General features: G+C 41.4%; 1 protein-coding gene and 1 pseudogene across 1 annotated transcript in view; one reads left to right on the forward strand and one right to left on the reverse strand.

Moving 5' to 3' along the window:
* Positions 1 to 7,047: 7,047 nt before the first annotated feature.
* On the reverse strand, positions 7,048 to 7,661 carry LOC117716529 (MRG/MORF4L-binding protein pseudogene; annotated as a pseudogene).
* Positions 7,662 to 27,140: 19,479 nt separating this feature from the next.
* The window catches only part of Niban1 (niban apoptosis regulator 1), a 145,492-nt gene continuing 144,765 nt past the window's right edge, over positions 27,141 to 27,867 (forward strand). Inside the window, exon 1 of the mRNA XM_034512826.2 lies at positions 27,141 to 27,370. Coding sequence (XP_034368717.1) covers positions 27,316 to 27,370 — 55 coding nt within the window. The 5' untranslated portion in view covers positions 27,141 to 27,315. The remainder of the gene's footprint in view (positions 27,371 to 27,867) is intronic.

The following is a 27,867-nucleotide window of genomic DNA, read 5'->3' on the forward strand; positions in this document are numbered from 1 at the left end:
GGGGGATGGGATAGGAGGTTTCTGGGTGGTGGGAGGAAGTAGGGTAAGGGGATAAAATCTGAAACGTAAATACTACAATCAATTTTAACAACCGAAGGAAAAAAAAAGTTGTGAGAACCAACATCTTTAAAAAAAAAATGCCAGCCCCCTGGGTGGGGATTTTTTTTCTTGATACTAAAACTTGTTCTGAGAGTTGTATATTGCAGAATATACAGCCTTGGTGCATCTACTCATCAAGCATACTGAGCAGACCTGCCCAAACCTCTGATGTCCTGGAATTCCATCTGGATTCAGTGAAGACACAGCATCAGAGGCTTATCAACTTCCTCTTCCCCCAACCCCTCTTCTAAAATCTCAACGCCCTTAATCAGCTTGAAGAAGTTAAAGAAGAGTCAGCGCCCCTATTCCCTGAGCTTGGGGACTAAGGTGGTTAATAATGGTCTGTCTTTCTAGGGAAAAGTAGTGGTTTTGTTGGAACAGGGGGGATTAGCTAGGACTTATTGCATAGCCATAATCTATTGGTAGAAATCTGTATAATTATTATCAAGATGAAGTTTTAATTTCTTAAATGGTACAAAATTTACTTTGATTTCAAATTTAAGGTTTTCATTGTTATGAGCCTCTTATTAATATAAAAACGAGATGAATATTGATACTCTCATGTGTAATTGTATAACACATTTAGGAATACAAGGCTTAGACCCAGCCCTTTTTTTAACTTTTTTAACTGATTTGGGACGGTTAACCTATGAGTTAAGGGACTATAGCAAATTCATATTTTTGAGTTTATTGTTAGGGTGTTTTCCATATTTTATTTAGAAATAGCTGAGAGGAGTGAACAGACAACAGTCCAGGTTACCTTACATGGATAGTTGGTTTTCAAAACATCAGAAGTCCATAGAACTGACGCTACAAATATTTATATATTAATGTTCATATTGATTAGAGACCTGTCTGCTCCTGACAGCTTCCTGTTGTGGCTTCTAAGAAGAAATTGAGCATCCTTGGACTTACTCCAGTTGTGTGGTAACAGCCACTAGGCAAGAATTGCCTCTTTCCATCTACAGACAAATTACTGTCCAGAAAAGGACACACATGCAGAATAGTCGACTTATTATACCTGCCTAGACAGAGTAATCAGCCCTTAATAATCCTACATCACTAAGTTCTATCAGATGTCTCTGGGCCAGAAGGCTGAAGATTTGATGCTCCAACGTTCGGTAGTATAGGGGCTTTTCAGGTGTTCAGCGGTCTCTATAAATTGGCTAAGTTTTAGAAGCTACGTTTAGTGCTTCCCATAACTTCAGTTAACTCAGTCATTCTGGATTTCTGACGGGGTTGAAGACCTATAGTCTCATAACCAATCCTGGCTATTTACTTTGAGAGAAAAGATCTGAGTAGATAGTTTTCAGCTGACATTCATTCTAAAGCTAAATAAATAAATAAATAAATAAATAAAGCCAGGATCAAAAGTAAGTGTTTTAGTTAGAAGAGATGACAGAGGTTCTGGTTAGTCAACAGAATGATGGACTGGGTATTAGGACTATCTTGTACCTCACTGGGACAATTAGGAATAAGTATGCTCTAACTGTATTTTGAGAGAAAAGTTCTACTTTAACAGGAAGAGTGATATGTAGGAGGAGCTAAGTGGGAAGGAGTATTGAGAGGAAGAGATGGAGTAAGGAGAGAAGATGAAGGAGAGGAGAAGCTAGGTGATGAGAGAGAGGGGGCATGGAGGCAGATGTTCACATGTCTCCACCAGTCAAAGATAGTTTTTATATCTAGGTTGGGTATTGGGTTACGCTTCTGATTGAGCATTACCAAACTTATAAATCCTTTGATTAACATTTAAAAAAATTGTATAAAAGCAAAAAGGAAAGGGGGGGCATGGGACAAGGGTTTTCTAGGGAGGGGAAATGGGGAAAGGGGATGGCATCTTAAATGTAAATAAAATAGTAAATGAAATTAAAAAAATAAATATAAAAAAAAAGAAAAAAAGAATTAGAAAGGATGTAAGGAGCAGGCCCTTAACAGAGCTGACTCCATATTTGTAATAGGAAAGAAAACATGTATGAAGTGAAGTTGTGATAACCAGAAGTTGTTTTGATAATCAAAAGTTGTTTTGAAAACCTTATGAATCAAAATATTTGTGCATTAAAATAAGTTGTTTTGAATAAGTGTGATAACCAGCTGTAATGAAGTCATAGCCCCAGAGATAACGAGAAGCATCTGGTTATCTTCTGTGCATGTCAGAAGTAACCCCAAATTCAGCATAAAAGAGGAGCCCCCAGCCGGAGCACTTCATCACACTGGTATCCACGACTGGCTAGCGTGATCCTCCATTCAGGCCTCCTTTGTAGCCAAGAGACTGAGCATTCTGCTGCACCCAATCATCAAAACAGCAGCCGAGAGACCAATCTTTGTGGTTGAGCACTCTCTGGACCTGAGCTGCTGGAAGCCGGTGAACACCCCTATCTTCGTGATCAAGTACTCTCCAGACATAAGCTGCTGGAAACTACAGTCATAAGGACTCAGGTCGTATAACTCATGATGTACTTATTGCTATACTTATTTCTTTGGTAATTAGCAATTTTTTATTTGTGTTAACTGTGCTGACATTGATAGAGTCAATGCATAGGAAATGTGGCAATACCTCATTGTTACAATAGCTTTAGCACTGGTGATAATACATTGTTTGCTGTGCATTATTAAAGAGCAATTAAATATCAAACCTCTGTCTCTGGCGTACTCTCTCCCCTCTCATGGAACTGACCATCTCACAGTCAATCCTGTATACGACTCCTGAGTGGAGAGGACCTGTTGCTCCTCTCCCCACGGGGACCCTAAAACCTTATACCAACCTGTTCATGACAGATAACATACTGGGCTCTCGACAAAGGACACGATGGCTTTGGTTCCTCTAATGTATATTGGGTTCAATCTATTACTAGCAAGAGACCTAATCTTAAGTTATGTAACAATTATTAGAGGACAAGGTTGCCTTTGGCTTGGCCTTTATCTGATACTCTCATTCAGCTAAAAAAAGATTGGTTATTGAATTAATCCAAAACAAAGTTCAAACTTAAGATTTATGAAACTAATGGGGCATTACAGCCTGACTTGCCTACTCCAGCTGCCATTCCAGTAAATGCATATGGAATTATTATAGATCTAGAAGATTGTTTTTATAACATTCCTTTACATTTCTGGTAAAGGTGGGAGGTTTTGCATTCAGTAAATTTGTTCATAATTTTTGAGAGCCCATGAAATGATATGGTTAGAAAGGTTTGCCTCAAAAAATGGTTAATTGCCTTACATTATATATAAAAAAATTATTGTTGCTTTGATACTAGAAATTAAGAGTTTGAATCTTTTAGTGTATATTATTTATTGTATGATATTTTATTAGCTGATCTCTCTGAAGGAGTCTTTCTGCAAGCCTTTGCTCCAATATGGCGAGCTTTAAAATTTTGGAGTACTTGTTGCTCCAGAAAAGATTCAAAGGCAGTATCTTTTCAGTATTTGAGACCTCAGTTATATCCTAAGCAGATTGTGGCACAGAAATTTTCAATAAAAATAGATAGTTGGGGCTAGAGAGATGGCTCAGCCGTTAAAGGTTAGACTCATAACTAAAAATATAAGAGTTAAATTCCCAGCAACCACATGGTGGCTCACAACCATTTGTGGTGGGATCTAGTGCCCTCTTCTGGCTTGTAGGTGTACATGCAAAAAGAAAATGGTTTGCTTTTAATTTGATTTGTGTTTAATGATTTTCAAAAGTTGTTAAGAGATAATAATTGGCTAAAACCTTATCATAAGCTTACCATAAGAGAATTTGAATCTCTGATTGATATTCTCAAGGGGGATGCAAGTCCTAATTTCTCTTGACAATTAACTAATAAAGGAGAGATAGCTTTGCTGAAAGTAGAGTAAGCTGTTAGTTATCAACAAATAAATTACATAGACTATGATAACTTGTTGGCTGTTTGCATTATTGCTGCTCATGTGTTCACAGCAGCCCTTTGGCAAAAGAAACCATTAATGTGGATTTATCTTTCTTAATCTACAAGTAAAGTTTGAACATCCTATTATAAAACTATTGCTGTGTTAATATAAGATTGTAAGATAGAATCCTAAAAGCATTTTGGATAAAAGGTTTATTCATTATTCCAAAAAGCAATTAAATTGGCTATTGAAAAATAATGATATTTGGCCTATTATATGACAAACTTTTTAGGCAAATTTGATGATCATTATCCAAAATACAAGTTGTTACAGCTTTTCTCTATGCATGCTTTTATATTTCCTAAAATTTACTAAGCATGAAGTCCATAGAAAAGATATTTGCTGTATTTACTGTATTTACAGATGCCTCATCTATTGAGAAGGCAGTATATGTAATTATATCACATGTTTAATTTCTTGAGTTTCCCCTGCTTCAGCACAAATAATTAAATTATGTGTTGTAGCCACTGTTTGAAATGCTGAAATTCAAGCTTTCAATTTGTGTACTCATAGCCAGTATGTGGCTCATGATTTATAATTGCTTAAAATTGTTCTTTGTTTAGATATTGCTAATTCTCAAATTTTATAGTTATTTATAAAAATACAGCTTAATTTAAGAAACGTGTACTGTTTTTTAACTTTATAAGACATTTAAAATCTCATATTAGATTGCCTGAACCCCAGGTCAATGCCAGAGCAGATTTGTATACTAGGCAGATTATAGGCCTTTCAGAAATAATTGGCCATACAATCTTATTCTTTACCGCATCAAAATAGTAATAGCTTGAGACAATAATTTGGCATTTTTAGAAAGTGTGCAAGTTAAATCGCAGAAACTTGTTCTCAGTATCTTCAGTTTTTTCATAATGGTGTTAAGCCTTGAGAACTTATACATAATCAGTTTTGACAAATAGATGTTACTCATTTTTGATTTTAAAAAATTAAAATATGTACATGTGACTTGACACCTTTTAGGCTTTCTAGTTGCAACTACTTTAACAAGAGAAACAACTAAAAATATAATTAGTTATTGCCTATATTATTTTCCTGTGCTTGGTGTTTCATGTCAGAGTAAGATAGATAATGGAACTGGCTATTGCAGTTATTTGACTACAGTCAAACATTTGAGATGTTTTGTTGACAATTTAATATTACTGATATTTCCTTATTATCCTCAAGGACAAGAAATTGTAAAAGAGAGATTATGAAACTTTAAAATAATATCTTCATAACTCTCTGAGTGTAGGAAAAGCAGCTAATGGTGCTTCTTCCCTGGTTTTACAAGAAACTCTGAAAAATTGGCTTTTTAAACTAGAAAGGGGGAATTATACCCCACAAGGTCACCAAAAGCACATCTTGCTTTTGTTTTATTTGTTTTAAATTTTCTGCAAACTGATGCTAAAGGTCAGTCTGCAGCAGATCACCACTGGCATCCAGTCACTTCTAGCTCATTACTAGGGTCATATGGAGAGACCCCTTAACTAATACTTGGTGTGGTCCCAATCCTGTTTTAATTTGGGGTTGTGGGTCAGTCTGCATTTTTTTTTCAGAAAAAGAAAATGGAGCCTGATGGCTGCCTGAAAGACTGGCCTGTCAAGTGGACACAGATCTTGAGCCTAATAATTATGATTCTAATGATGAAGATGGCTCAAAATCTTTATCAAGCAGCTGATTAACTTGGCAGATAATTTCCACTCTTACTACTGGAGAGTGGTTTTTATCATTACTTAAAGCCACCCACTATATATCTGGCAGCTAGACTTGTGTCTGATCCCTGCTAATTAGCAGTTGGATTAGATACTGGAACACTTCCACTTCAAACCTTATTTTCTACATTGCTTGGATAATCATGTTGCTTTTAACCTTTGAACCTTGTATTTTAAGCAGATTGATTGCCCTCACACAGGATCGCTCTCAGCAAGCTCAGCTATTCATCCTGGCAGTTACACATCACTGTGAAGAACTGCATCTAGTGCATGCCCACAGGTCTTTTGGTCTGAATGTGGTCTTGGTCTAAAGAGTGTGCCAATGATGGCAGGTTAGTCAATGATGGGTAAGAGTGTTCTTGAGCTCCTATAAACCTAAGGCAGAGGCATACATACATAGCATCAATATGCTATGTATGTTTTCCTCAAAGACAGGTAATATAGGAATAATATAGACACCGACCTAAGCCAGGCACAGTTGCCTGGCCACTTGAGACCCTAGATGGGATGAAATTTTGTGCCCCATCCAGATATTGGCACTGCCATCTTAAAAAATTAAGGGGGGGGGGAACTGTGCCCTCCCCCCAGCCTTAAGCAGGCCTGAATGAGCTGTTTACCATGATAGACCAAACAAACAATAGGACCTAGGAGGCATTGCTGGCCTTGGCAACCTGCAGTCTGCTACAGGAGTTGAGGAGAATGGACTGCCTGCTGAGCTTGCCTTGACACCTCTGGGCTGCTATCCCTTCACCCACCTATGCTGGCTAAAGAGACTGGAGTTCTAGGGGTGGGGCTTCCCCTTTATTTGTGAAAGCAAAATATTAAACTTTGGGCCTTGATTAGAATACATTGTCTTGGCCCCATGTTTTCTCTCGCCCTCCATTCCCCTTTCATTCCCAGCCTTTCCTTCAGGTAAACCCAGTTGACTGAAGCTTCTGGTGGCTACATTCTCTGGATGCCAGTGCACAATGGAGTCTTACAGGAAAGGCAGATGCAAAGAGTGGGCACACAGGGAGGATGTGTGGCTTCTGAGGACAGTGAGGGTGATGTCTTATTGCTTGCTGACTTTTGGTCCTCTGGCCCCATGCACCTGCTCTTCTTCACACACTGTGGGCATAAGGGAACCAACCAGAAGAAAGCAAGAGGCTGGCTCAGAGGCTTTGCCATCCAGCAGAGTGGACACCAGTCTTGCTGGTCTTTTGGACCAATCAGGTGCTCTGGAAGTCTGATGACACAGCAGAAGCCCCACTAACATCTCTGCTGATTGGCCACATTCACCCAGGGACCTGATGACAGGCAGCTGGAGCATCTCTGTGGCCCCCTGTGTCTGAGGTGTCTATGTGCACCACCTCTTGGCAGCACTGGGGCTGGAGGGATTGCTGCTGGCAGTCAGGACTTTGTCAGTGACCCACCTGCGCTTCTGCTTGTCTGCCCCTCCTTTGCAACCCCAGTCTGAGGAGTTCTTCTCTTTGTCTTTGCTGGATTTTTCTAATGCTTTCCCCAAGCTCCCTGAAGATGAAAAAACATCATAAGCCCCACTGTGGGCGTCCACATCCTCCTTCATCTCCTCCTTCATTTCTTCTTCGATGACCACTTTCCTTCTCGAGCTTCCTGAATGATCTCATCTGGAAGGACAAAGTTCCTCTCTGGATTTGGGAATGGAAGAATCTCAGACCGGTGCAGTGTCTGCATGTTGTACATAGTGCTCAGATGGTCCCAGATCACCTTGGATGGAACCTGGAGCCCAATATTCTGGTTGAACTTGTCACGGATACAAATCATGTGGAAGTGTCGATTCACCCCGACAGGCTTGTGTCCCAGCATGGCGTGGAAGAGGCACACCTTCACCTCAGGGCTCCACACCACCGTCTCCTCAGCAGGGCTTGGGGCTGCCTCGCCTTGGCCCTTGTCGCCTGGGGTGCCCGTGCTGCCCACCTCAGCCTCCCCCATGGCCTACAGCGAGCGACGAGCCCCGGGGGCAAGAAGGGCTACTACTGGCTCAGCCGCATATGGACTTTTAAGTCAGAAAAATATCAAGTTTATATAGAGTTCTGTCATTTCTTAATTGTTATTTATTTATTTTGAGACAAGATCTAATTATGTAACCCAGGCAAACCTTGATCTTTAAGCAGTTTTTTAAAAAATCACATTTATATATTCATTGGTGGGGAGGCAGATGTGGGATATGTGTGGGTGTGATTGTCAGAGGACAGCTTGTCGGAGCTGGTTCCCTTCATCTACCATGTAGGTCCTAGAGATTGGACACAGGTTATCAGGCCTGGCAGTAAGAGCCTGTTTGCACGGAGCCATCTCGACAGCCCCCAACCTCTATCTGTTAAGTAGCTCAGGCTGGCCTCCAACCACAATCTTTCTTCCTCAGTATCCCACATGCTAGAGTTACAGGGGATTACCACTCTGCCTGGCTTTCTAGCTGCTTAGTTTGGGGTAGAGACCGTTATTAACTTCATTCAGCCTAATGTCCCAAACAGGAAAATAAGGACGCTTAGCCTCACCTTGTGGCCTGCCTGTAAAGGTTAAGGGAGAGCATCTATCTGGAATGATAAGGCATCATAGATACTAATAAGTGTTACTTATCTCATTATTAAGAGTATTTTTGGCAGACAGGCTGGTGACCCATGTCTGCTAATTATCTAGTAAGCGTGGCCTCGTCATAAGCTGACCTTTTAGTAATTGAATTTGTTTAGTTATTACAAGCTGTCGTTCTCATTGAGGGTACCATGAGGTGTGAAATAAACAATCTGTAGCTTGTTATTTCCTACTAATGCTGATCCAAGCTAGTCTTCAGCAGATTCAAAAAAAAAAAAAAAAAAAAAAAAAAGAAAGAAAGAAAGAAAAGAAAAGAAACAAATAAAGACAAAAAGTCAAAGGTTACTGGAATAAGAAGTAACTTTTGAAGTATTTAGAGAGAATAAATTGTTTCAAGACTAACACTGGTTTGAAAATGAGAAACAGTATTAAATACAACCAGAGAATCCTGTACCTTGACTGGGCATGGTTTGACACTAAAACCTTGAATCTATTCTGCTTGACACTCTTGTACTGGAGTAATTGGCTAGATGATTTTACTGGGGGTCCATTTTCAGTTTTAAGACATGTACTTTGGCTGCCAACATGTTGATGTTGTTAAAGACAAGCATTAACACGATGGGCAAGAATAAAAGTATTCCCAGGACAAAAAGGGCTAGCATGATCAAGCTATATATGCCATTCTTGAAGCTTGACCAAAATAGAAATACTGACCTCAGGATATGAGTAATTTTATCAGCAGTATCTACCACATCAACACTCAGTAGAGAAGCATTCTTGAAATTCATAAGCTTACTATGTAAAGTTAAAACATCCAGAGAGGTGTTAGAATTATGCTAAATACACTGCAAGTGTCTTTAAACTTTTTCCTAATTATAATGACTTCCACTGTAAATTTTAGAACTAACATGAATCCAAATGTATTTGGCATGACACTTGAGATGGCTCCTTACTCTTAAAGTCTGACCCTCCTTCCAATAATTTGAATAAGATAAAGAGCAGCAATCCATTGTTCCAAATGCCTATCTAAATCCTCTTGTACATCCAACACATTAGTTCATTTTTTGTTAAATGATTAACAAAAGTAACTGTCTTAACTCCTTGTGTCAAAGCAATTACAGAAGCAGTGGTGCTAGCAATTAATGTAATTAAAGCTGTTATACCAGCAAGAATCAAGCCCACTACTCTCTTGCTTCTGTTTAAAGCCTGACTCACTTCTTCCAGTACTTACAAGCTTTTTTTTTTCAGAATACCAAGGTTCTGTAATACTCAGGCCACTAAAACAAAAGCTGGTTGATAGATTTCCATAACAGACAAGCCTGGTTTCAACACACTAACACAATTAGAGAGTATACAATCAATGCAACTTACATTAAATACTGTAGAAGAAACAAAAATAAGTTTAAGTTGACAATTAAAAGAGCCTTAACACATGTACTATCAGTTGTTTGAAACCCAGATCCTGTCCCAACTTTATCTCTTGTTAACATGACATTGTAGAGAACTGCAGCTAATTTCCAAATATGTCTCTGAAAATGTTCAGAACCAGCCTTCCAAATGAATACTGTTATTTCCAATATTGGATTGATTTTTAGACTAGTCAATGATTGAGTCCAAATAACTGGTAAAATTTAAGAAAAATACAAGAGTCATTATAACTTCTCTTTTTGATTCTCGGTTCCACAAGGTCTAAAAACTTGAGGCAAGGCAGCTTGTCCCAAGGTAAGCAAAGGTAGGTCAGGAACATATGTCCAATACAGTTTCTCAGTCACCATTGTCAACAGGCTGGCAAGCCAAGGATGGGTAAGATTCTGCACAGAGCCTTACCAACCTAAGATATAAGTGCATTGCTTTTGATAATTCATATTCCACGATGGGTAAGGAAGGCATTCTTGGCAGAACAACCTAAGACAGGCTCAGTCTTGTTTATGAAATTAAAAAAGGGGGAAAGGCAGAAAACTTTTGGGGCTGTTTGGCAAGAATCTGACATGGGCCAAGGACAACAAAGTGGGCTTCAAGCAGGATTCTGACATTAGGCTAGAACAAAGAAGTAATTTCAGGCAAGAATCTAAATCTTAGGCTAGAACAAAGAAGTAGGCTTCAGACATGAAAATGACTTTTGGCTAGGACAGGGAAGTAGGCTCAGATATTTTGGTTATCCTGATAAGCCCTTAGAAACAGTGATCACGGGAGTGTTCACGGAACTTTGCTTATTGCCTTGCTTATTTTTTGACTATTTGTGTTTACTGTCTTGCTTGTTCCTTGACTATTTGCATCCATTGTATTGCTAGTTCCTTAACCTAGAACTGACCTTAATACTTGCAAGTAGTTAAGATGGTATAAAAGCAAAAAGGAGGAGGGGGAATGGGATAGGGGGTTTCTAGGGAGGGGAATAGGGAAAGGGGATAACATCGGAAATGTAAATAAATAAAATATCCAATTTTTTAAAAAGTAAAGAAAAGAATTTGCTGTTTATGAAACCATGGAGAGACAGAACATTATAGTGCAAAGGCTACCCGGAAGTAGAGAAGAATATCTCTTACCAGTTGGTTTTCTCCTCTATCCTATCTTGGCCCTCCACCTCTTTTTTTTTTTTTTTTTTTTTTTTTAGATTTATTTATTTTTTATTTATATGAGTACACTGTCACTGTCTTCAGCTACACCAGAAGAGGGCATCAGATCCCATTACAGATGGTTGTGAGCCACCATGTGGTTGATGGGAATTGAACTCAGGACCTCTGGAAGAGCAGTCAGTGCTCTTAACCACTGAGTCATTTTTCTAGCCCCCTCTACCTCTTTGGATTGTGTTACACATATTCAGGGCAACCCTTCCCAGTAGTTAATCCTCTTTGTGAACACTCTTGTATATGTATCTGGAAGCTTGCTTTACCAATCCCCCATGCATAGGTCAACCTAAACAAATAAACAACTGAGATCAACCACCACAGACACATACAGAGCACTCCCACATTACATTTATTCATTCTTCTCAAAGCATGAGAATTTTCCAGGAGAACCACACATTGGACCTCAAATTAAGCCTCAATATATTTGTAAGGATAAAGATAGTTATCATGCAAAATAACCTCTATAACCATGGATCTCAAACTTCCTAACATTGTGACCCTTTAATACAAGTCTTCATGTTGTGGTGACCCCCAACCATACAGTTATTTTTGTTGCTACTTTGTAACTATAATCTGTAATTTTCTCTGTTATGATTTACAATATAAACACCTGACATGTAGGATATCTGTAGTGGTTTGGTCTGATGCTGTTTGTATTCTGATGCTAATGGGGTCCCCAAAACTGGTTGCCCCAGAGATGAGAGTCTGCAGGTAGAAGCTAGCTAAGTGACCCTGCCCCCAGATAATTGTGATTAGTAAAGAAAGATGCCAACAGCCAGTAGTTGGCAGAAAAGACATAGGTGGGGTTTAGGTTTCTTAGGCTTGCGACCACAAGGAGGAAGACTGTGCAGAAGAGGAGAAAGGAGAAGTTGCCATGGATTAGCTGAGCCATAAAAACATGGCCCTGAGGGCTGCCCAACTGGAGTTAAGAGCCCAAATGGAACATAGAAAATAGTAAGCAATAACTCAGGGTTATCAATGCAAAAGTAGATTCTAACAGCAGCTGCCCAGCTATTGTGCTGCTTAAGGCATATTATATGTATAAAGGCTTTCATCTGGGAACTCAATAACCAAAGGTAGGGGAGAAACTCTGGGCCAGGATTTTAGATATTTTTTTACTGCAGATATCTGATATCTGTATCAGATGTGCAGGGGTTACAACCCATAGGTTCAGAAATGCTGTTCTATAACTTTTTATATTTTTGGCTTTAAAACTTTAGATTTAATTATTTATTATGTGTGGGAAGGTGGGGATGGGGTTATGCCATCATGTACTTTGGAGGTCAGAGGACAACTTTCAGGAGTCAATTATCTTCTTCCACTGTGCATCACAGGAATGAAACACATGTTTTTATGCTTGGTGGTAAGTGTCTATATCCACTGAGCCATCTTGCTGGTCCTGTTCTTGGATATTTCCACCAAAAGAAGTAAATTCAAAAGTCTAGGATTGGGCTGGAGAGATGGCTCACCAGTTAAGAGCACTGACTGCTCTTCCAGAGGTCCTGAGTTCAATTCCCAGCAACCACATGGTGGCTCACAACCATCTGTAATGGGATCTGATGCCCTTTTCTGGTGTGTCTGAGGACAGCTACAGTGTACTCATATAAGTAAAATAAATAAATAATTCTTAAACCCCCCCAAAAATCTAGGATCTTAGTCGATGTATTTACTACAAGGCCAAATTATTGTAGGTAGATGCTGTTTAGTGAGAGGCTTAGCTTCTTGTTTAATTGTGGGGAGCCGACAGAAGGCGGCTATCATCTTTGCAGCCATCTTGAGCCATATACCCTGACAAGAGACTTGTTTTCAACAGCCTACAACAGCTGAGCACACTCTGATAACATCTTGTTTTATATACTCAGCACTTTCCCTTGGGTGTGTGTGACTTAAAGGTGTGATTTAGAGACTTAAAGCCGTGACTTAAAGGTGTGACTTAAGAAGTGAGACTTTTAAAAGGCAAGAGGCAGACAGAAGATGGGCTGGAAAACTTGGAACTTGGAGGCACTAGGGACTAGGAACTTGAGACTTGGGACTTGGACTTGGAAGAGAGACTTGAGAATAAATGGGACTGAATCACACTCTGTCTGGTCTCCATTCCTCTTGTCTGCCCTCACTCTCTCTTGCTGAACCCTGACCCTTGGACCAGAGCAGCAGTACAAGTCGGAACAATTTAGCCCCCAAAACTTGGGGCATTGCAGGCTCTAACAATTTTGGCCCTCAAGCTTTTGGCAGTGCGGGTTCCAGCATTTGGCAGAACGGTCCCGGACATTTAATAACAATCATTTGGGTGGATAGACACAGCGTTCACCCGTAGGAACTGAAAGCATTCAGAATGTCTCATTTTGTTTTGAGACAGGTTCTTGCTATGTAATACTAGCCTTGAGCCTGTGTCTCCTACACAAACCTTCCACATGCTGGTGTTACAATTACTTTTTTACTTCCAACCAGGATGCTTTTTTATTTTGAGTGGAGGTTGCACTGATGTCTTTTGACATTTCAGAATCATAAACATCAGAGCATAGGAGCAGTCAGAAATGATAGGTCAGTGACTCATCTGTCATAAAGATTTGGGGGCCTTGGTCTTATATGTACAGGATGTTGGTTACTTTAGTTCCAGTTGCTTACTTCTCCTGAATTCATCTATATGGTTTCTCCAGTCTCGGCACCTCTAAAGGAAGATGCCTTTCTCAACAATGCGCACTGAATCTAGCTTTTGACATAATCTAGGATTTCTCTCCTTCCACCTGCATCTTCCTCTGTCATCTGGACTGATCCTGACCCTCAGCTTCCATATCCTCCTTTGCTTGAGGATCTATTCTTGATGTGTTTCTTTAGCCTCTCCTATCCATTCTTCTTTAGACAGTAAAGAAACAAGAGACCATTTACACAGATGCTATATGTATAACCTGTGTTGGAGTCCAGGAGTCACCTCACAAACCACATGAACACCAATCTCAGTCAGACAAAGATAGTTTATTGAGCATATGACTGATCAGGGCCATAATTCAGGCTTGGGGACTAAACCATAATGTTAAGATCTTACAGGGCTTTTAAAGTCTGAAATATACAAAAATCTGTGCCAAGTTATTCCACCAATCAGGATTCTTAGGAACATGTTTTTGTTGTACACTTATCCTGTTCCCATTGGTTGGAATTGTGGTAGGGGACTTGCCATGTCTAACATTCATGTCTGAACTTGCCAACCAGGATGTCAGGTAACCACATACATGTCTCTTTCTGCCAAGAAGGATGTTAGTTCCCAAGGAGGTCTTGAGAATTTAATATTTCACTTGACCCCTACTCAGAACAAAACTTTTATTCCAAATAGTTTCTTATATTGGTACAAGTGTCTCTCTTATGCTAAGGTCCATCCCAGGGGCAGCTTATTGTCAGGCCTTGGACAAGGTAATTCCATTTAACCTGCACCATCAATCACGTAGGATGCAGGTAGAGGGTGTGATTAGCAGGTCTCCACTTCCAGAGATTAAAATATTAATGAGTTATCTAAAGGCCAGGGGCCTAGCTAATTAAGTTATTCCCACCCCTTTTCCCCCTCCCTATAAAAAGCCAGGCTCCCTGACCTTTTGGGGGAGCACGCACCATCTACACCCACTCACTACGCCATGAACAATAAAAGCTTTGGAAAACTGGACTCCACATGTCGCCTGGGCCTGCCGCGGCCAGGTTCCCAGCCTTTGGAACCTTGAACTACAGCCGCCGGCCTGTCCACAGCGGCTGTGTAAATGTGGGACCCTCTGCCAGCGGTGTGAAAAAGCCCTCCGGGACCCTGCTGCCAGACTCCCCCGGGCGAGTTTGGTTTTTTTCCTACAGCTTATAATAGCAACAACCGTCAAATCTTATACACAGGTGCAGGAAGTTCTGCTGGGTAGTTGGTTCGGGTCCAAGCTTATTGTGGCTAACTATCCAAAGCAGATCTAAGTGGCTTCTGTTGTGATTGGTTTCTAAGAACATCAAAGCCCAGAACATCCTAGCAACAGCACAAAATGGCAGGCTACCCTTGTAACAGTTACCTAGGCCTTAACATTCTACCTAGGCCTTAATATTTTACCTAGGTTTCGAAACCCTGTGTCTCCCTGGACTGTTCAGGCAAAGCTGATGCCCACCAGACCTTCCGATCAGTGTGAATGAAGCTTTCTATCTGCTTCTCAGACTGATATTTGCCTAGCAGTTTCCAACTCCGAGATGCCCGACGGCTCTTTTAAAACCTCTCTGCTCCTGCACTCAGCTGTCAGGTCCAGCCTCCCAGTTCATTTGTCTCCTTTTGTCCCTCTGTCCTTCCTTCCTTCCTTCCGTCCTTCTGTCCTTCCATCCTTCCTTCCTTTCTTCCTTCTGTTCTTCCTCCCCTATCAAACCCTGTAGTTGGAACCTTGGATTTAGTCCTGGTATACCCACACCTGGACTGATCACGAAAGGTACAATGTAACCTGGATGTAGTAGTAAAGTTCCTTTTTAGCATGGGTGAAGCTCTGGTTTCAGTTCCTAGCACCACATTAAAAAAAAAAAAAATCAGGTTTTGGGGCACAGACCTGTAACATAGATAGCACTCAGGAGATGGAGGCAGGAGGATTGTAAGTTCAAAGTCATCCTCATAATGAGTTTGAGGCCAGCCTGGGCTGTATGAGATCTTGTCTTAAAGCAAAACAACAGAATCTCACGATGTATAACAAGGACTGACATTCTGACACATGCTACATATGACACCTGAAGACATTATGATCAATGAAATAAAATGATAGAGAAGGTGGTGCCGGGGAGAGGATTCAGTAAGGTTAAGAGCATGTCTCGTTCTTGCAGAGGATCTGAGTTCTGTTCCAGGCACCCACGTCAGGGAGCTTACAACCACCCATAACTGCAGTTCCAGGGGACCTGCCCCCCTCCTCTGGCCTCTGCCAGCATCCACACCGAGGTACACATACTTACACCTATACACACATAGTTAAAAACTAATTAAAGAAGAAATAAGGTGAAAACGAAAAGGAGAAATATTCAAATTGTGCACTGAGGAGCTTAGACCAGGCGTATTCACAATGACAGAGAGTAGACTCCCAGTCAGCAGTGGTTGTGGAGAGGGAGGAAGGAACGGGAGGCCGCTACTTAGAGATTACAAGATTTCTGCTTGTGTCAGTGAGGAACACGAGAATGGTGCTGATGGATATACAATACGGAGACTTGCACACTTAACAATGCTGAAAACAGTTCTGTGTGATGTCTGCTCTACCAAGTTCGTCCTCCTCGACCTTCCGCATCTTCCTTCAAGCAGCGTCCTCTTTGCCTTAGAAGTAGAGCGAAGCAGCATTCGGCCCTCAGTTCCTTTTCATCCTATCCTGCCTGTCCCTGAGAGGCTCTCGTCAGTTTGCTTGCTCTCCCCTAGAAGCCGGGGTCCCGGGCCATCGGGGTTCCGAGCCGTCTGGCCCGTAGGTGATTTTCTGGCATCTCTGCGCTGGATGCTGAGCTGGCTCCACAGCTGCAGTTTCCTGGCTGACTCTTCCTCTCAAAGCTGCTTTCCCTTCTGTGAGTCTCATGATGTCTGTTCTCCACCAACCACATCCCCAGAGCAGACACTCAGGGACATCCCTTCATTCTTGGTCCGTTCTTTCTACTCGGTAGTCACTACTCAGTAGTCAGAGTGATTTTTCTAAAATGACAAGGAGAGGTCAGAGGTGTAGCTCAATGGTAATAAATACATTTGCTTAGCACCCCCAAGGTCTAGGCTTTGCTCTCCATCACAACAGCAACAACAACAGCAACAACAAAATACAATGAAAATCAAATTATATGGTTTATTGGTCCAAGTTTTTCATGACCACTGTGCCTCAAGATCTCCGTGTCAAGATCCAGGTCAGAAGCCTGAGTCTTCTAGCCGCTAGATCTGGATCACAGGTGAGCCCTCCATTTCTGATTCCGGATGTAGTCCGTCGACAACCAGGAATTACCGTCAGGTTTAGCTCCTCTCCTCAAACTCTTTTTAATTAACTAATTTTTTTTTTCAGACGGTCTTATATATCCCAGCGTGGCCGAGAGCTTGCTAACAGCTGAGGATAATCTTGAACTTTTTGTCCTCCTGCCTCCCCTCCACCTTCTGAGTGCCAGCTTTACAGGCACGCACTACCACAGCATTTCTGTGGTGCTGGGGACTGAATCCAGGGCTCAACTCATGGCAAACCAGCACTCTGGCAACAGAACCGCTTCTCCAGCTCTGCCTCAGAATCTTTTTAACAGTCTCTCAACACATTCTGTAAAAAAACATCAGCTTCTTTTCCAGCCCACAGAGCACGACAGGATACCGTGTTGTCTTTCTCCCTTCTTCATTGCAGTGGAAACACTTTAGCTGTTTATCTTTTTATTAAACAAGTCAAAACTTGTTCCTGTCTCGCTTCTGCACTTATCATCATCATCATCACTATCACCATCACCACCGTCATCATTTTTTTTGATGTGAGTGCATGTTCAAATGTGTGTTTTGCATGTATGTAGATGCAGATGTGTACAGTTATGTACATGTGTGTATGTGCATGCATGTAGAGTCCTGAAGTTGATTTCCGGTATCTTTCTCAAAACATCTCCGTGTGTGTGTGTGTGTGTGTGTGTGTGTGTGTGTGTGTTTGAGTGTGTATGTGTTTGCTTGTGTGTGTTTGTGTGTGTGTGAGAGAGCATGTGCTAAGTATCCTTTAACTGATTTGTTAGCTCTAACTCTGGTTTTTACAGTCACTTCACTTCTCATCTTAATTTCTTCAATATTAGGACGACATAGTTTTGGAAAGAAGTACCTGATAGTCCTTTCAGCTTAGAATCTGGAGCAACTGCAGAAAAATAAAGTGTCATGCCAGGCTATAGTACGGTGTAAAACATTCATTCACTATATTTTATATTCTATATATTCAATATATTTATCACATATATTCTCTATCTATATATTCTATGTAGTGATATGTTCTATATCACCATATTCTATATCACAATATGCTATGTTCACTCACTATAGTCTAGTGTAAAACATTCAGTCACTCAACAAACCTTTGCTGACTGTGGGACACAGGCCTGGTGTTGTTCATAATCATTAGGATAAGAGTGCATGTGTTTCAACAGAACAAACAAGCAAGGGGAAACAACCATGCCACCACCAGCAGCGAGGGAACACAGGTGACCTGGGAGATGGTGCTGTTCTAATTTTTAATGGTGCTTTTACTAATACGTATGGAAACTTTGCTTAGTTTTCCCACACAGGTGCCCTCTGAATCGACATTATTATAGCGGTTGCAGTAGTAATTTCTAACAGTTCCAGGAGTAATATAGAACTTATATTGCTCTAACTTTAGAGATACCAGGGAAAGCATAGCCATCAAGACCAATCTGATTTAGTTCAAACTCAAAAATTACAATTTTAAAATCTAATTTTAAAAGGAGTAAGAGAGAGAGAAAGAGAGAGAGAGAGAGACAGAGAGAGAGACAGAGAGAGAGAGTGTGTGTGTGTGATATGTGTGCACTTGTGCACAGGTCATGATTTGTAGAAGGATTTTCATTCTCTTGCCCAAATTTGAGCCCGCTCTCTTTAACTCTAAGCTGGTATTGGTATATAATGCGGTAGATAATCAATCAAATGTCTTGGATGAAGGAAAATCACTTTCCAAGTGGACTATAAAGAATGATGAATTACTAAGAAGAATAAATGGCCATATACTGTGAGAACTGACCCTTGTCACATGCTGCCAGTCAGTTATAGAAATTGATGACCACTTGTATCTGTTTTAACTAATCATATATAAGGATATGATATTGTTTTAGAATGATTTTTATTGATTTAGAATGATCTCACAAATAAATATTATTTAAGCCCCACATTTATCAAAATGCTCCATGATGGGAAGGAGGACAGAAATCCACCTCCAACTTGCTTAATCCAAGTAAAGAAACAAAAACAAAAGAAACAAACAAAAACTTGGGCAGATTTATCATTTTGTAGAACTGGATAAGCTGAGCTGAAACTAATGAGATGTCACCGGAACATTCTTTTCTTTCAACCAGGGGCTCTCCCTCTGGTTGACAAATACCCATTTAGCACCTCAAGATTCATCTCCTACCCACTTAGCAAGCAACCTCAGGGATGCCAGTCTTCCTTAACTGCAATCATCTTGGGCAAGACCGTGATTGGTCTGGGTTAGGAATAAATTACCATAATTATCACATGTAAATATGAAATTCCTCACTCATTTTTCCCCTTCAAATGCTATTCTGGCAATGAGCTGATTTTAACTAAATTTTAAGTGGAAAACAATCTGATTAAATAGAATCTTATTTGATAAGATAGTGTTATCAGGTGTAGCCCAAGGGAAATAAGTGGTACACTATCAAAACTGAAGAATTTAACAAAGTGTGGATGAAGGCAGTTTTAATCAGGTTTACTCAGTCATAACAACTAGGACTGGGTATTTTCTGTTTATGCAGACATTATAAATAGCTGGACATTTCTTCCCCACTCCACACACTATTTTTGAGTGCAAATATTCAGAAATCTACTGGGGGAAATGTTGGGTGGATGCAGTCTGCAATGATAAAACTCACTCTGTATTTTAAAATCACCATATGAAGAAATTTTATATATCCAGTGCTGCGATATCTCTCTTCACCTTGATATACCAGCTGCTCTGATTCCAAGTGTCCTCCAGGTTCCCCAACCAATGCTTCTTCCCAGGTTTCCACTGAAGCAATCAGACTCAAAGTCAGACACCTAGCAAGCCACTTTCCAGCAAGGATTGACACCTGACTAGGAGAATTAATGAGTTGGTGATTTGTACTATAACGAGCACAGGAATCTGTTCTTTATAAAATGAATTAAAATTGATATTAACATGTATTTCACACATAGTGAGTACAAGCTTGCACTGGAACTCTGGGAAACGTCCTTCTAGGACAGTAATTCATTTGTGATCCGAGAACAGGAAACATTTGTAAGAAATCCATGATTTAGTGTTAAATGACTGTTAAACAGCTTTAGCTTGTTGCAGGCGTGGTGAAAACCACAGGACAATGCTTTTCTCTCTGCCTGGAGGTTCGGTCCAGGCATGGAGCATCTTTGGCAGCCCGGCAGGTGGCGCTCTCCCCATTCCCCCCGACCCACTCCAAGATGGGTAAGTGTTTGGCCTTCTGCAGAATCTGGCTGATGGCTATAGCTATCCCAGAGGGATCGGTGGTACTTTGGTCTTTGTCTGGTTTGAGAATGTACTAGGCACCTTCAAATGTCTCTGATTCTAGAGTCTGCTCTCTTTAGTTCTAAGCCTTTATTTGCCATGATTCACATTTGAAAAGCACATAGAACAAATACATCTTAACTAAAAAAATGTCTTTTTTTCTTCCTTCCTTCCTTCCTTCTTCCTTTCTGTTCTTGTTCTGTTTTTCATCCTCCTCTTCCTCTTCTTCTTCTTCCTCTTCATCTTCTCTTCTCCTCCACCCCATCCTCCTTTTTCTGAGACAAGATCTCACTAGCTGGCTTGGATCTAACCATGAAGACCAGGTTGGCTTTGAACTCATAGAGATCCACCTGTCTTAAAAGATTAAAAGTGTATGCCACCACTCACCTACAAAAAATCAAAAAGGGATAAAAGGAAAACCCAAATTATATCTTTCTAAAAATCAGACTTCACTTGTGCTGGGCTCCAGCTAAATCCCTTCTGTAGAAGCAGCCACAAGAGGTTGGTCTCCTTCTGCCTGTACCCTCTGGAAAATATTCTAGTGAGCTTCTGCTTTCTACATTGCATTGTGAAAACAGATGCTATGAAAATTCTTACATATATTATGTATATACATAAAATATCTAATATAAAATTAAAACATAGGGCTGAGTGAGATGGCTTAGTGGGCAAAGGCACTTACGCAAACTTGGAGTCCTGAGTTCAACCCTTGGGGTCCACATAAAGATGGAAGGAGAGAAGACATTACACTAAGTTGTCCCCTGTCCTCCAAGAAAGTGCTGGTGCACACACACACACACACACACACTCCAGTGTGTACATACATACATGTACACACAATGATAATAAGTAATTTTTTAAAAACGGATTTACTTTTTTCTTCTACTATTTCTATTAATACTCCCTCTAGTCTTAGATGGTGGACACACAAGTATTGTAATAAACACATGAAGAGAAAGAACCAAGGTTGATTTTTAAAAAATCAGCCAGAATACCTTTTCATGGATGTTATCCATGAAATCTAGCTTCAGTCAGAGAATATATGCTAACATGATGTGTAAAATGTATTATATATGATATTTAATTTTCAGTTTAAAGGTCTAAAATACAAACCTTAGAAAACTGGAGTTATTTTGGGCATAGTGCATACTTGTTTTTAATTGAAAACAAGGTTTTTAAAAATGCAATATATTTTGATTATAGTTTTCTCTCCCTCATCTCCTCCTAGATCCTCCCCTTCCTAGTCTTTCAACTCTATAACTTGTTTCTCTCTCTCTTTAGGAAACAAACAAGCAAGTAAGACAAAGAAATAAAACAGCAACAATAATAACAAAACAAAGAAAAGCATGAGAAACACACATATACACAGATACACGTACAAGTACAAAACCCATAAAACACGGAATTGGAACCATAACTGTCTGACTCACCTGCCAATTGTGAGCCCAATGTTCAAAAGAGAGAACTCAACAAAAAGCACGGGGAAATATGTTTGGACAAGAAGAATGTGCTTAATTGCAATGGGAGTATATGTTACAGCAAGAGGATCAATGTCTTCACTACTTCCAAACTCCAAAGAGGGCATGTGGTTGGCTAGAAAAGTTGCCTCTTCCTCAGGAGTTTCAAATTTGGACAATCATCTTTATTTATAAAGATGATTTATTTATAAAGATATCATCTTTATTTGGATGTTCAAAATGACAAATATTGAAATATCAGACTAATGACTGATAAAATAATAAATACCATAAAAATCTGTAATGTGATCGAGGCAGAAGGGAAACAGGCAGGCACACATTGCTGGTGAGTGAATTAAGCTCTATTTCTGCACAGTGAAACATCACTCATCTGGAGCTAGGCATTGATTTCAGTAGAAATAATCCGGGTAAAATTATGATGGATTCCAGAATATATTAAAACACCATTTCACTTGGATAAGTAACTATTGTAAATTTATATGTAATTATAAATCATAATCCGTAAACCTGTAAGAATTTACATCGAGCTGCTAATTGAGTTTATGTAAAATACTGCTACTGGCTGGTGGGAGGATGATCTCTAACTTTTATTTCAATTTCTCTATGTCATTTAATGAGAGTGAGGAGTTTAAGGAGTGTATCTAAGGATATCTGTGTTCTGGGTCACCTGAAGTCACAGTTCATCTTTCTAACCCTGTGCTGATTCTTTTGTCCAGAATCTTGATTTTGCTTGTTTTATAAGTAGCCTAGTTTACTTCTCACAGTTGTTAGCCTCATCTGTGAAAATCACAATAGCACTTCCTTCTGTGGCTTTGTGAGGATTAAGTTGGATCACTGATGTAACACCTCAGGTACTTAGCAATCATCCTGCAACTGGAGTTCCAGCAGAGCAAGGTACTTGGAGAAATACAAAGGAGCCTATGATCGCCCCTGCTGTGCAAGCAATCAAATGTCTGAGAGTCAGAACCCTCTGTGGGTACTCAGAAAAGAAGGGGTTCATAATTCTATGACATGCAAGAAAGGCCCCAAGCACACAAGCTTTAAGAGCATTAAATGTAGGCTGGGCGATGACTGCTCAGGTCAATCCCAACACTTTACTCAGGAGGCAGAGGCAGGAGGATCTGTGAGTTCAAGGTCAGCCTGGTCTGCAGAGCAAGTTCTAGGGTGGCCAGAGCTATATCAAGAAATTCCATCTGAACAAACAAAAAACCAACCAACCAACCAACCAAGAGTATTAAATATATAGTAACGTTTTCTTCTTTAAAAAGATTACCCAAATAAGAGAATTTTATGGTATATGAATTATAACTTAATGAATACATGAATCATTTTAGGTTGTGGTACTGATCTGAGAGAGGTAGTCGTAAGAATATTTCAAAGTTGCTGGGCCTTTAATCCCAGCACTTGGGAGGCAGAGGCCGGTGGATCTCTGAGTTCAAGGTCAGCCTGGTCTACAAAGTTAGTTCGAGGTCATCCAAGGCTACACAGAAAAACACTGTCTCAGAAAATAGAATAGAAAAAAAGAGAAAAGAAAAGAAAAGAAAAAAGAGAAAAGAAAAGAAAGACTATCTTAAAGCTAAGTATATTAATGCAGGTAGAAACTAACGTTTCACAGGAGATTTCTAAACTAGCTAATTTGAGTTTTATAAATTGGGTTTATAAATTTATCGAATTGCTTGGAGACTCAGGATTTGCAAATATTAAATAGTGTGGCTGAAATACAAACAAATTCTGGGGCCAACTAGATGGTTTAGTGGGTTAAGGGTGCCAAGCCTGATGACCTGAGTTCAATTTCTGGGATCACACGGTAGATCAGGAGACAACTAACTCTGGCAAGTTGCTCTCCGTGCTCCACATGGTCCTATATTGTGTATGCTCCCCACCTGAAATAAGTAAAGTAAAAGAGATTAAAATACAAATTTCTCATTTTTCCCTATAAACCATTGAGAGAAAAATAACTTTGTTTTTGGGCAGGAGTGAGGAAAATACATGTTTCTTTCTTGATATAGCATGAACGATTTGAAGGGTCAATTAAAACTCTAGAAACTTCTTTTATTTCCAGTCTTCATGCTGTTGATAATAACCCAGCATCTACCCACTACACCCTTCTATGCTCTTTTGTAAGTGCTTCAAGAACTGAGGAAACCTGATTTTGACAATGGTCCATAAAGCACCTATAACTTCCTCCACATAACTGATGAAGAAACCCTGTTTTAGGGTTTTACTGCTGTGAACAGACATTATGACCAAGGCATCTCTTTTCTTTTTTTTTTTTTTTTTTTTTTTTGGTTTTTCGAGACAGGGTTTCTCTGTGTAGCCCTGGCTGTCCTGGAACTCACTCTGTAGACCAGGCTGGCCTCGAACTCAGAAATCCACCTGCCTCTGCCTCCCAAGTGCTGGGATTAAAGGCGTGCGCCACCACCGCCCGGCGACCAAGGCATCTCTTATAAGGACAACATTAATAGGGGCTGGCTTCCAGGTTCAGAGGTTCAGTCCATTCTTATCAAGGCAGGAGCATGGCAGCATCCAGGCAGGCATGGTGCAGGAGGACCTGAGGGTTCTACATCTTCATCTGAAGGCTTCCAGGCAGCTAGGACTAGAATATTAAAGCCCACGCCCACAGTGACACACCTCCTGCAACAAGGCCACACCTCTTAATTGTGCTACCCACTAGGCCAAGCACATACAAACTATCACAGATCCACAGAGGGATGTTCCCCAAATGTCCATGTACTGAAACCTTAGCCCTTAGCCTGTAGAGCTAGAGAAAGGCAGGGGAACCTTTAGGAAGTGGAGTCTGGTGTTGGGAAGTTAGGTCATTGGAAATGTGTTCTTGAAGGAGATACTAGGATTTCCTCCTCCCCCCTTGATTCCCAGCTGCTGTGAGCTGACCAGTAACTCTGCTATTGTGCTCCTATCATGATGTGTAGTGTTAAGCGAGGTACCACGGACATGTATATCACTAAGGAAACAGGGCAGGAAGATTGTAGGTTCTAGGCTAGCCTGGGTTACTTAGCAAAGCCTTGTCTCACAACACCAAGGCGTAGGGGGGAGGGGTGGGAAAACCTAAATAAATAAATAAATAAATCCCAAAACAAAACCACCTCATGATAGATTGTGCAGACACAGGCTGGAAGGCAGTGTGCCCACCAGGCCTTGTCTGAGCCTCTGAACTGTGTGCCAAAGAAACACCAGTCCTTGCAAGCCCATTAGTCTCAGTATTTTGTCACAGTGAGGAAAGCCAGCTAACACAAGAATGGAGTTAGGCAACCTGTGACAACGGGGCACGTGACAGCCAGTGATTTGAAGCTGAATTTGCCAGGTTATAAATGTGTTAAATCTACTCCATACAAATCTCTCCACCTGTGACTGCACAAAAGAGAGAAGAGGAATAAATCAAACTAGTCACATTTTTAAACTCAAATAAACTATACTAGTGGTGACAAACTAAAACTACTTTTGGCAGGAGATCCCAATTTGTTTTTCTCAACAGCAAGAAAAGAATTCTGAGGTGCAACTAGATCAATTTATGTAATGGAAGGAATTAGTACCATCCAGAAAAAAATATGCTGCAAGAACGAGCCAGAATACTTTATAGTGATTTTATTTTATGTGTTTAGGCGTTTTGCCTGAATGTCTGTCTACAATGTGCATGCAGTGCCAGGAGATGCCAGAAGAGGGTGTTGGATCCCCTGGCACTGGAGTTCCAAATGGTTGTGAGCTGTCATGTGGGGGCTGAGAATCGAACGTGGGTCTTCTGGAAGAGTTACCAGTGCTCTGAAGTGCTGACATCTCTCCAGCCCCAGCAGCTGTAATACTGACAGAGAGGTAGAACACTGAGCAGTTTAAATCATTGAGTGGTTAGCCGGAAGCACTCTGTATTCACCAAGATCCCAGCTTTTACTGAGTGCAGGCCCTTAAACTTTTTTTTTTTTTTTGGTTGGTTGGGTTTTTGTTGTTTGTATATTTGTTGTTGTTTTGAGACAATGTTTCTCTGTATAGTGCTGGCTGTTCTAGAACCCATTCTGTAGACCAGGCTAGCCTGGAACTCAGAGCTCTGCCTGCCTCTGCCTCCTGAAACCTGGGAGTAAAGGCACCACCATGGTGGATGTTTAGGAAGGGTTCAAGAGAAGTCTAAGATGTTAATCAGTCTGTCTTTCCTCTTTCTTTCTTTCTTTCTTTCTTCCTTCCTTTCTTCCTTCCTTTCTTCTCTTCTTTCTTTCTCTCTCTCTTTCTTTCTTTCTTTCTTTCTTTCTTTCTTTCTTTCTTTCTTTCTTTCTTTCTTTCTTTCACACAATGTTTCATGTAGCCCAAGCTGGCCTCCATCTCTCTATGTAACTCACGCCTCACCTCTGCCTCTGGCATTTGCCTCCCAGAGTGCTGGAATTGCAGGTATGCACTGACACACCTTGTTTGTGAGGTGCCGAGATGCAAACCTAGAGCTTCCAGAATGCTATGCCGGCACTCTGTTCACTCCGTTACAGCCTGGAGATTCTAGCCTGTAAGAGTTGAATGAATGAGGCACCCAGAGAGTAAAAGTGAACAAGTGGTTCTCCTTGGCACAGGGGAACACTCCACTGGGGCTGGAACCTAGAGAGCAGAGAGGGGAAACCCCCACCCCTGAGGCTATAATAGACCCATGGCAAACCCCCACCCCTGAGGCTATAATAGACCCATGGCTTTTTCTTGGAAGCCAGGAGCCTGATTAGGCTGTTGTAAAGCCCAATGTGAGAAAGGAGGGCAGTGGAGAATGTAAGGATTCGCTTGGACGTTGGACATATTTTGAAATTAGACTTGACAGGATTTCACCGATGAACTAGTGTACAGGGTGCGAGAGACTCAGGGTGTGAGCTGTGAGAAATATTTGTGTTAAAATTCTGGTGAATTAACTTCAGAGGCGGGTGTGGAGAAACCTTAAGGTCCTCTTTTAGCCAGGTTTAGCTGATAGGAATTGTTAAAATCCTGGCCACTAAGGACAGAAAGAAATCAGGATGATCCTTCTGCCCAGGCTATTCTTGCCTGAGGCTGCCAAGCTGAAGAGACAATGTCCTTGAGGATCAGAAACCATGTGGTTAGAAGACTTGAACTTAAGATGTCAGGACACACTTCCTGGAGTCTTAGGCAGGTTCAGGGCTTAGAGCTTATGGGAGAGACCTTGGAGTTTTCTTGACGTCTCCGTTTCTCTTCTCTGCCTTCCCTTCAGTTCCCATCTCCCAAACCCAACTTCTTGGTTGGAAGCCCCATGGTTCCATATTTCCGAGCAAGGGAATTCCGAGTGTGGGGGGTGGGGGACCTGTAGGCAGGTGGTCGGAGAACAGGAAGGGAAATGGGCTCCAGACCTCCACCTAGTGGGACTGTAAACCTTCCCCTGGGAGAAGTTTACAGTTACCTGGAAGAGGTCCACTCTCTCCGCTCCCTCCACGATGGGTCTGGGCTGTCACCAAACTGATGAAAAGTCAGCCTCGAGAAGGAGGAAAGTCCTTTCACTTTGGGTACTCCTTGGAGCTCCTAGGACAGCCCACGGGGCTCAACCGCGCAGCGAGGGCGGGAAGACAGCCCCCGGGCCAGCCCACACATCTTCCGAAGGCGCGGGCCTGGAGGAGGCGCCCAGGACGGCGACGCCTCTCAAGGAAGTTGGTCCTTTAATTACAGAGCCAGTTCCCTGTCACATCCACCTTCAGCAGCAAGCAGCAAGCAGCAAGCGCAGTTGGTGTCAGTCCTCTGCCTCCGGTGCAGCACCGCGGCCATGGGCGGCTCAGCCTCCAGCCAGCTGGACGAGGGCAAGTGCGCCTACATCCGAGGTATGGAGGCCAGGGCGGCAGGGTGGCACAGAGCCAGGGCTAGCCTGGTCACCTGCACACCGGTCCTCCGAGGGAGCACTGGCTAGCTGGTGCTACTGGCGGGCGTTGTGCTCCTAGACGCGCACTCGCCTCCCGGAGTGGAGCCGGTGTCCTGTTTCAAGCACCCGCGCGGCTCCGGTGGGGAAGGGAGTAGAGACGTGATGATGCAGGACAGGACAAGAGGCAGGTACTCTGAGGGTTGCTGGGGAGGACTTTGTGGGTCCCCCCTCACAACTCCCTCCCCCATATCACCCCGTTCCTGTCTAGCCTCAGCATCTGTTCTTTCCCTGCTGGGGAGACATCTCACTTGCTTGTACTTGGCTCTGAGTAGTTTCTAAAGGTGGCTCTCAGAGGTTACTGGGGATATCCCCTTGAGTTTTGAGATTTCCTTAGTGGTGGTGGTGGGGAGTTCCTGGGCTATCAGAATTTCCCTCCGGGTCATACTGGCCTGGTTTTGT

Source organism: Arvicanthis niloticus, chromosome 10 (genome assembly GCF_011762505.2).
Source record: "Arvicanthis niloticus isolate mArvNil1 chromosome 10, mArvNil1.pat.X, whole genome shotgun sequence".
NCBI classification, from domain to species: domain Eukaryota; kingdom Metazoa; phylum Chordata; class Mammalia; order Rodentia; family Muridae; genus Arvicanthis; species Arvicanthis niloticus.